The 11,161-nt window shown below is 39.5% G+C and overlaps 1 protein-coding gene across 1 annotated transcript in view; it reads left to right on the top strand.

The window, feature by feature from the left end:
• Window positions 1–11,161, top strand: part of STX8 (syntaxin 8) — a 256,727-nt gene that overhangs the window by 16,763 nt on the left and 228,803 nt on the right. The window contains exon 4 of the mRNA XM_007457836.1: window positions 3,571–3,665. Within this exon, the coding sequence (XP_007457898.1) occupies window positions 3,571–3,665 (95 nt within the window). The remainder of the gene's footprint in view (window positions 1–3,570; window positions 3,666–11,161) is intronic.

Here is an 11,161-nt window from a genome sequence, read left to right as displayed (position 1 = left end):
TTGCCGTACGTGGGCCTCTCACTGTTGTGGCCTCTCCCGTTGCGGAGCACAGGCTCCGGACGCGCAGGCTCAGCGGCCATGGCTCACGGGCCCAGCCGCTCTGCGGCATGCGGGATTTTCCCGGACCGGGGCAGGAACCCGTGTCCCCTGCATAGGCAGGCGGACTCTCAACCAGTGCGCCACCAGGGAAGCCCAATATGCATTCTTAAAATCACTTATGCCATTGAACATCTTTTCATATATTTATTGGATGTTTGTATTTCTTCCTTTATGAATTGCCTGTTATATACATGTCCTTAACCTAGCTTATTATTTCTTAATTTCCAAGTGTTCCTTATATATATGTTAACTAAGCTTTGATTAAGCTTTGATCTGGCATATTTGGTGCAAATATTTTTTCTATTAATTTGGATTTTGATTTTATAAATGACTTTAAAATATATATATACACTTTTTAAAAATTGTATTTGAAATTATCACTATTTTTATTTATGGCCTCTTCTTATAGGAGAAGGGGAGATACTGCTCAGAAAGGCCTTTCACACCCAGGGATTATAGAAGTACTTTGCCTAATTATCTAAATTTTCGTTAAGCTTTTCTCCTCTTTTTTATCTTTTTTTAAAACACATAAATCTTTGTAATATTTGAAATTCATTTCGTGTATTGTAGGCATCTAATTTTTTCCCATTTGCTAAATTATTAATCCCCCCCAAATATGAAATAGTCCATATTTCATTCACTAAGTTCTTACACAACTGCAGTTTCTGGACCTTCTGTTCTGTTGCACTAACGAAGCCATTGGTAACTGCCAGGATTATACTCCTGTAGTTTTTTGTAAAGATTTAATATCTAATTGTTTAAGGCCCCCTTAGTTACACATATCCATGATCTTTCTATATTTCCTTTCATTTATCCTCCTTTTAGAGCAATTCTGCATAGCTTTATTAAAAAGAATTTTGGTGTCTTCCCTGGTGGCGCAGTGGTTGAGAGTCTGCCTGCCGATGCAGGGGACACGGGTTCGTGCCCTGGTCCAGGAAGGTCCCACATGCCACATGCCGTGGAGCGGCTGGGCCCGTGAGCCATGGCCGCTGAGCCTGCGCGTCCGGAGCCTGTGCTCCGCAATGGGAGGGGCCGCAACAGTGAGAGGCCCGCGTACCGGAAAAAAAAAAAAAAAAAAAAAGAATTTTGTGCTGTGCCTCAGTTACCACCTCCTCTCCAATAAAAGGACTCCAAATAGGATTTTGGGTAGATGTGTAGTATATTTATAGACTAAACTGGGGAGCATTTACATTTTTGCAGTATTGAGTGTTTCCTTTCACTCATTCCATCAGCAGTATTTCCTGCAGTTACTATACACCAGACACTGTGCTAGATATTTTTTAGATTTTGTTGATATTGTTAATGATGTTTTAAAATAATTTTTAAAAGTTCTCCCTATTACTTGAATTTAGGAGTGCCCTCAATGTTTTCATTTTGTGATTTATCACCATCCTGAATTCTTTATCTGTTTCTAGTCATCTTTTAGGTGATCCTCTTAACTTTCCCAAACAGACTGTTATCAGTCTGCAAATAATGATAATTTCATTTCCTTCTTTCCAGCCCTTATGTATTTCTTTAACTTGTCTTATCATGTTGGTTAGAGCTTCTAGACCAAAGTTAAATAATATTGTAGTTAAGGCAGCACTGACTGATTTTTAGTTTTCTTTGTTTTTGTTTTGTTTTTAATTAATTTCTCCCATGCTGTATTAATCATATGTTTAGTCTGTTTTTAGTAATTAACATTGTTAGCTTTATTATTAGATTTTCTAACATCAAACTGTTCTTAAATTACTCAGATAAATTCTGCTGGGTGATGGTATATTGTCATTTTTAATGTAATTCTGAATTTGCTTTGCTAAAATTTTTTAAAGACTTTTACATTTATAATCCTTAAGGGAGATTGGCAAGTAGTTTCTTTTTTTCTTTTATCTCTGTCAGCGCTTGTTACCAGGGTTGTGTTAGCTTAAAATATGAATTAGGCTTTCCATCCTTTTCTGTGCTTTGGAAAGCTTCTGTTAAATTATCATAATGGGAAATTTCTTCTGATTATGAAAGTAATAGTTTTCTTATAAAATATTAAGAAATCCTACTACTTAGAGATAACTACCCTTGATGTTTTGATGTCTTTAGGTCCTGGGTTGTTTTTTCTCTATGTGGATGACACTTCTTTTTATGACTTGATTTCTTTTTCTTTTAATAAATTATGATGGATATCTTTCTATGTTAACAAATATAGATTTCAGTCATACTTTCTTTTTTTTTTTTTGGCCATGCTGCGCCGCATGTGGGATCTTAGTTCCCCGACCAAGGATTGAACCAGCGCCTTCAGCATTGAAGGCATGGAGTGTCAACCACTGGACCGCCGGGGAGGTCCCCAGTCATACTTTCTAATGGCTACATATTCTTTCATCTGTTGAATGCTTTTGATCTTTGATTTCGTAGATTCTTCTTAGACCTGGTGTGTGTGTGTGTGTGTGTGTGTGTGTGTGTGTTGTTCTTTTGTTCACTTGTTTGTTTGTTTTGCTCTTTACTTCTTGAATGAGGAGGGATCTGCTTTCCTTGGCGTTTCCCCATAAACGTCGTGGGTGTTTTTTCTGTGGTTCCCAGAGGTATTAGAATAGTTAAGGTGAGATTTTTCTTGGCTGCTGGTACCTTTGAGGGTTGCTTGATGTGTGTAGCCCTTGGCCAGCCTCTGCTATTGCGCTGTATTTTCCTTATGTGACTCTGCTAATCTAAGGAGAGAGCCCCTGCTTCCACTGCAGTTGTATAATTGCTTCTTTTAACAAGGTAGCAAACTTGTGAGAGTGCCTTTTTAAACATATCTCCAATTATATCCGTGGTTGACTATGTTTACTTTACATGGGCGATTCTATTTTTCATATTTTTAAATTCCTAAGAGGCTTCCTCCCCACCTCTCCACCATCCTTTAAGGCAGCACTTAGAGTCACAAACAAAACTTTACTCTGGGTTTGTAAATTGGAGAAAATTCACACCTCCTGGAAAAAGAGTCCTATGTGGTCAACACTCCTCTTGCATAAAAAGGACACCCTGCTATAAAACTTTTAATGGGTTGTAAGTATACCAGTGTGTTTAGGGAGGACTGGCCGGGATGGCAGTGGGACTTGACATCTTGTTCTTTGCAGCATGGTTGAGGGAACCGTGGGGCTTTTGCTGGTGAACAAAGACTGGGGACATGCAATTTCCTGTGTGGCTCCGAGGTAGACAAATAGGATCCGAGGGTAGATGCTCAAGGGACAGAATTCAGCTGATTGTGAGAGCAAAGTGACAGTTTCCAGTCAATGTCAGGGTTCAGGTATAGACCGGCTTACCAGCTGGTCAGGTCATAGGGCTGGGTATGAGCATTAGGTGGGTGGCTGGCCCAGGTGACTTAAGATTCCGTACAACCCTGAGGTTGTCGTTGCAGCCCTTCCTTGATTGAATCATAGTTTGTAAAGCAGCGTTTACATGATATTTTTAGGAGACCTCACACCTCTGGACTAGCATTCTCAGGCTGTGTTCTTTTCTTTTCAGCTTACCGTGACAATCAGAGCTTTGTTGCAGAAACTGAAGGAAAAGATCGCCCTTTTGAAGGACTTATTGCTAAGAGCTGTGTCAACACATCAGATGTATCCATGTAAACATTTCCACCTCTTGCTAGAGTGGGAGGACAGGCAGTCTTATTTTAAGCAAGGAAGGAATCTGGGCCACCCAGATTTTTCCACAGCTTGAGGAAGACCTGGTTTCCAAAATATTGCCTATAATCTCAATTTCTATTTTAAGCGTCTGTTACATGTTTTACAGTGAATATGCTGGCGAAGCAAGACACGCAGCAGGAATTAACTTAGTTGGGTGTAACCTTAATAGTGCAGGAAGCTCATGCTTTCTGTCAGTGCTGTATTTACACCGAGCCCCATGTTGCTACCTGTCTAGACTGCCTTGAAGGTGGTCCAGCAGGAGAACTTCCATGACACCCTTGAGTTGTGATTCTGCTTCTGTAGTTCGCAGAGTTTTGAACGATTCATTTTCTTTTCTGAGAGGCCAGTACCAGTAGAAACGATGCATTTTTTCCCCCCAATTATGTAGATTATTGAGATGTTACTTCTTTGCCTTATTGTTCTAGAGGTCCAGACAGTACCCCTGTTTTGGGAGTTTTGTGGGGTGGGAGACACTTGCCTGAAGCAAGTTATGTCATCACCTCAGCCTCCCACCAACAATGTCAAGAATTAAAATATTTCTTTCTTTTTTTTCCGGCCGCGCCATGCAGTGGCTTGTGGGATCTTAGTTCCCTAACCAGGGATCCGACCTGGGCCCCGGCAGTGAAAGTGCGGAGTCCTAACCATTGGACCGCCAGGGAACTCCCCAAAATATTTTCTTTCTTTCTTTCTTTCTTTCTTTTTTTAAGAAATTCATAATCTGATCAATTTAGGAAAATACACTTGACCTGTTACATAAACTAATCCTTTAAATCCGAGTTTAAAACTGACCTCAAACTGGTCCTCTCTTAACCTTTTTGTCTTTAGTTTGTACCAAACTTTGGTATCTCGGGAAATGGTTGTTATTGCCCAATCTTAAACATGGGAAAATGTAGGAATATAGCTTTTTAGGTAAAACAATAGAAGATGTTTTAAAAAATATTTTTCTCCAAGTATCACCACTGTATGTCACCAGGGAGGCTGGTTTAGATAGTTGCATGATTTCCAATGTGCACTTATTAAAACACTAAGGTTTTAAATATAAGTTTAATTTCAGTAAACAATTGGGCCCTTATTTTTAACACAGTTGGAATATTCTGATATGTTTAGTTTGTAACTTTACCCTCCATCTGGCATCATTTGTTACTGCACAGTCTATTATATAAGGAGTTTTTATTTTATCAAAATGCACAAGTCTTAATATATAGACCTCAAGTTGGCAGAGCTGTGTTCTCCACTTTCAGTACTAAGTACTTGGAATTCTGCACATGGGATCAAGGTGTGCAAACTCATTTTAATATTACCTAAATCACATGTATTAGAAACGTAGTTAAATATTGTTTCCCAGTGTAATATTAATAACTTTATTTGCTAATAGGTAACTGATTATTATTCATCTTATAATATTTATGTGCTAAACCTATAGGGCAAGAAAATATAAATTAATAACTTTTACTTTTTTCTATTAATAATTTCTGCTAGTTATTAATTATGGGGTGTACCAAGCACGCTACAGTAATAATTGACTTTTTCTAAATGCTTGCAGTCTGACCATATTTTGAAATCTCAGACTGGTTTTGTGGTGATCTCAGAATTTGCTGAATGAAACACCAGGCATTTGAAACACCAGAGTTATTAAATACTCTGAAAATATGAAATATATATGAAAATATTTAAGGACCATCATGTGAATAATTTAGAATTTCCCAGGAGAAATCAAAAACTCGTCTGGAATATAACAGCTTTCTTTAAAATCTAATTATTTTTTTCAAATAATTGGGTCTATTTCTACTGGAACTGCAACCAAAACTAGGGATGGAATTCAGATAATCCACCCCATGGGGGCGCTCATAAACCTCTGTATTTTCAGGGAGACCATTTCTTAGAATGGAAAGGAAGCAGCTGAACCTTCTTTACAAAAGAGGTATTGAGGCCAAGGCAAACTTGCACCTCAAGTCACTGATGAAGTTGGAAAGAAAGGACAGCATTCCAGCAGAGGAATTTTTTCACACCGAGGAGAAGAATGTTTAAGAGCTTAAGTAACTTGCCCAGACCCCACTGCTAAGAAATGGAAAGCTAGGATTCCAATGCAGGGCTGTCTGAACCCAAAGCCACTTGTTTGAAAGCTGAATTCTACTTTAGTGATAGAATACAGTCCACTGTCACATGGCCTGTCTTCAACTAGAGTTCCCTATTGCTTGGCATGTTGCTGTAATGCCAAGACAAATCTTGTTTATAATGCAAATCCTCAAGACCCTTCTTAATCATCAGAAAGATTAAACAGTCTTCACTGTGGTTTATTAGGTATACTTTATGATGTTGTAATTCTTAGAAAAATTTGTGTCCATAAATCGCCGGGAGAGTGACTTTTTAATCCTTTTTCTTGAGGCATAATTAATGTTGGGTGACTTTTTTAACGTGAATATTTGAAAACCACATTTCCTTACTGTGTTGGGTAGTTGAGTTTATGGTACCTTACTTAATAAATTTATGCCTTTCTGCATTCGTGAAGTTTCCCAGAGAACACTAGGAGTTGCCAGAAAGATAAGTCCTATGAAAATGCCTTCCAAACAGTTATTTCTGGGAGGTTAGGCCTAAGATGTTACTGCTCTTCGCTGAAAAAGTATTTTTCTCTGGCAAGAATAAATGTGAAATTACAATGAAAGTGGCGTGCTTTCGAATTGGTTAACTTGCAATTCATAATTGAAAGTCCTGCAGCCAGAGAGTTGAAAATTGTTGAAGCACATTAACCTCTGTTCACGGTGCTTCTTGGAGATGGGGATTATAATGGCCTCACCAGCTGAGAAAAGGTGGGTTTACAGGAGGGCGCATAGGAAATTTCAGGTAATGCTAAAATTATTCTTAGAATTAGCTTTAAATGAAGCTTGTCTTTTTGTTGGGTTTTTCAAAGGCAACACTTCTGGTACTTTAAAAAGAATTTTAAAAAATCACTTTACAGAGGGGTTCAGTATCAAAAGGTATTTTGGTCTCTTGGGAGAAGTCCTGTGGAAATAGTAATAATTATTATTTTTTGGTCGTGCCATACATCTTGTGGCATCTTAGTTTCCTGACCAGGGATTGAACCCAGGCCCCCGGCAGTGAAAGCACCGAGTCCTAACCACTGGACCACCAGGGAATTCCCTAGAAATAATTTTTTTAAATCCATAAATAACTCTGCTCCACTTTGTATTTTGGGGGGAAAAAAAAGATGCATAGACAGATAGGTAGATGGCAGGATAGATGCCCCAATCACCATGTAACAAACCTGAATAACATGTAGGTGTGGAGAGGCTCACTGGATAGATGTTAGGGATAGCCCCTCGGGGCTCCAGTGGAGGTGCAGTGGTTCTAAAACACTGCACCTGGCCATGACAGTTTTCGCTGGTGTCTGCTATTGTGAGAAAAATAAGGACAAGATAATTTTTATTTCAGTAGAAATTTTCTGATTTATAGTCTGTTTACATGGTTCTCCCTAGTTTTGGGTATTAACATCTGCTTGCTTTTTCGTCATGATAGTAAAAGTAGATGAGAGTTTTGTCTGTTGTGGGTTTTGGAATGTCCATAGATGGCAAAATGTATAATTGGTCTGTATAAATCCCCCCATCACCATCCCCGCAGTTTGTTTGGAAATAATTCTGCTCCATGAAATCCAAAAGTCTGGGCACCGTTGGAATACTGGGAACAACACTGGCTTTGGAGCCAGACAGAACTGAGGTGGAAGACCAGCTCCGTCACTTCCCCAAGGCCAGAGAGCAACGTAGCCTTTCTTGACCTTTGTTTCATTAATCTGTAGAGCAGGAATAATCACACTTGTTTTGCAGGTTGTTGTGAAAGTTGAAGAAAATATATTTAAAGCATCTTGCAGGACAAGCCACCCCCATAATTGTGGGTGTTAAATAAAAGATAGTTATTAACCCTTTGTGGGCAAGTTACTTCTTTGTGCCTGTTTTCTCATTTGTGAAATAGGGATAATCAAAGTACACATCGCTTATGGGATTGTTGGGAGGATTAAATTATATGCATAGAAGGTGTTTCACATAAAGTAAGCCCTCCTCGAGGATAAGCTGCTACTTACTATTTTATCATTGTTAAAATTACAGCCATCTTGGAGAATTTACAGGTAGTCCTTTTATGGAGTTTATAATCAAGTAAGAAGGGTATATCAAAGCACACAGATAGTGATAGTATTAAGATACCACTTGCAAAATATGATCAGTGCTTTGAGGAAGATAAGGACCTGGCCAGGTACATAATAGATACTCAGCAGTTTGTTAACTTAAAAAAAATAGTAAAATGAAAGGGATGAAGTGCTATGTGAGCCAGAAAAATCTTCTGGCCTCTGGGATCTTAAACTGTCTCTGTGCAGTCCTTGCGGCAGTGGGAAGTAATTATGCTTCTCCAGAGCAATTAATTTGTATGTAAGACTTGCCTAAATTCTTAAGCCTTCTACCAAATGAGGAGAAACTCCAGGAGCTAGAGTGGGGGTGGGGCATCCCCTGGGTCCAGCACCATCTTCAGCCCACTCCCTCGTAGGTTGGAAGTGCTTCCCGGGTTATAGCAGAGAAACTGGGCTGAGGCACGTTGGTCATGGGTATTGGTGATACGAAATCAGGTCCCAGTTTCATTTGCAGTGTTGCATTGCCATGAACTGGTTATAATTACATGTAACATCAGCCTAGCCGATGAAAAAGTACTGTGGTAGCTAGCTCTTCTGTTTCCTTATTTGTCTGTTCTCTGACCTTCCTTGGTTATTCACCGCGTAGGTGGAAGAGGAGGTCCCAGTTCTGGCCACTGACTGTGTGCCCTGTGTTCTACTTGTCCTTCCTTACCCTGTCCTCACTTCCCCCAACTACCATGAGACCACAGCCATGCAGTGTCACCACTGCCTAGACGATTCTTTGACCTCTCGTTAACAACAACTTCTGTATAGTAAGTGTGCTATGCAGAAGGGCTGTGCATCTATCTATTCTCTTCAACCTCCTCTGCCCTCCCCCCCCATCTCCTTATGCTCTGTTCTCTTAATAGGTTAAAATAAAAACAGAACAAAGAGGTAGAGTGAGTGTTCCTAACTGGACAGTTTTCCAGTTGTCCCAGATTTACAGGGAGTCTCTGGGAATATTCTGAATTAATATTACCAGTATTGTTATTAACAGGACGCTAAGAGGTGGCAAAGTTAAGTGAGCAGTACTGGGGGCCTCAGGGTGGAGGAGCCCCTGGAACGTTTGGTGGTCAAGCCGCACACAAGGTGGTAGGAAAGCCCTGACTTAGACTGGAAAGAGCTGGGCTCTAGCCCACTGTTGTCATTACCAGCTGCACAGGGCGCTGGTTTCCTGGTCAGAAGAACAAGAGACTCGGCTATGCCTCTCCTAGCATCAGCTGTGATTCTGTTCTTCACTTACTAATCTTCAAAACATAATCACCAAGTTTTATTGCTCCTAAAATTGATGTTCTTTGTTAATTTATTCTCAACTAGTTTATGGCTAACATCTGCTAAATTTAAAACTTGCCTTTATTGTTTTTATTGAAAAAGTACTTTCTACCTGTATAGTTCTTTTTTTTTTTTTCTTTTGCGGTACGCGAGCCTCTCACTGTTGTGGCCTCTCCCGTTGCGGAGCACAGGCTCCGGACGCGCAGGCTCAGCGGCCATGGCTCACGGGCCCAGCCTCTCCGCGGCATGTGGGATCCTCCCAGACTGGGGCACAAACCCGTGTCCCCTGCATCGGCAGGCGGACTCTCAACCACTGCGCCACCAGGGAAGCCCTATAGTTCTTATGTTTAACCAATGATTCTTCTCTCTCTTCCCCATCCCCATGCTATTCCAGCTCATTCTTTCATAGTTAATGTGTTAGTGGTTGGTACCTGCCATCACAGACTTTTCTAGGCATGAACAAATATATATACATGTAAATATAAAATGCTATTGACTACAGAGGGATCATATTATACATTTGGTTCTGAAATTTTTTGTTAATTAGCATTTGATAGAGTCAGACCGTCCAAAACAATATTGGATGGGAAGTAAGTCTCCCTTACACCCTGAATCCCCAGTTCGCTTTCCTTAGAGGCAACTCTTTTTGTATCCTTCCATAAATTTTAAGTGTATATACAAACATATATGTTTCTCTGATTTTTTTTTAATGTATGCAGTGGGAGCATACTATTCACTGTTTAGCTCTTTGCTGCTTCTTTTTGTTTAACACTATTTTGGAGATTATTCCATACCAAATAACTTATGTAGCACTTAGTAAGTGCTCAGAAATGTTAATTATCATTGTCATCGATACATAAAGAGCATTCCTCTTCTCTCTCTTTTTTGGGGGGCTGCAAAACATACCATTGTAGAGGTGTGCTAGTTCCTTGTTGATGGACCTTAGAATGTTTCCAATATTTGGCTATTATAAATAATGCTGCAGTGAACATCTTTGTTCCTACATCTTTGTATAGACATCTTTGTATAGACATGTACAGACATATATCTGTAGGAGAAATTCCTGTTGAAAGAATGTGCCTTTTAAATTTCGTTATGTATATAGAAGGCAATGTGGCAATTGGTTGAACCCATTTCCATTCCCACCAAGGATGTCTGAGAGTGCTTGGTTCCTTGCCCCTTTCCAGAACCGCCCTGTCGTAGTTTCTTACCTGATGGGTGAAAGTGATAGCGTGGTTCAGTTTGCATTTCTTTTACTAATGTGAAACTGCATTTTTTTTCATTTGATTAGCATTATTGTTTCTTTTTTCTATGCCCTGTTATATCCTTTGCTGTTTTAAAATTTGCCACTATTAATTTGTCACTTGTAATTTTACTTTGCAGATATTTAAAATTTTTATAGAGCCAGATTTAGTGTTTCCTTCATGGCCTCTGGGTTTTCATTCTTGACTAGAAAGATCTTTCTTACTCTGAGAGTATTAGAAAGTTCTCCAAAGTCGTCTTCTAACGATATGTAATTTTACTTTTTATGTTTAAACCCCTGAGCCAGTCAGATCTGTGCTTAATTGTAATATTGGATTATCGTTCAGCTTATGCTCGCTTGGATGGTTGGATAACTAAAATCCCAACAAAACCACAGATTGCCAGAGTAGGTTGAGTGTAGAACAGAAGACAAGGCTAATCAGCATTGTGATATAGTTCATAGTTTTCCATGATTAAAATTCAGTTTTGTCCTGTATAATTCATGACATAGGTTCTGTCTCTCCCCACCCCTAGGAGCGATTTTTTAGATAGAAGAGGCTTCTGCTTTATTGACAATTTGCCACTGATTTGAAACACATTGATATTTGTTCTTGGTGTTGCGTTGATCAGAAGTCTAATATTTGGCCCTCTTATTAGTACAGAGGAAGGACTTAAGCTCACTGTTGCTTAGTTACGGTTGCTACTTCACGGTTTCCAAGATGGGTTCTTGATGACTGTAGTCAAGCCAGAAACGGAAGAG

Source organism: Lipotes vexillifer, unplaced genomic scaffold (assembly GCF_000442215.2).
Source record: "Lipotes vexillifer unplaced genomic scaffold, Lipotes_vexillifer_v1.1 scaffold611, whole genome shotgun sequence".
NCBI classification, from domain to species: domain Eukaryota; kingdom Metazoa; phylum Chordata; class Mammalia; order Artiodactyla; family Lipotidae; genus Lipotes; species Lipotes vexillifer.
Note: the sequence above shows the minus strand (reverse complement) of the source record. Positions and strands in the feature narration are given on the sequence as shown.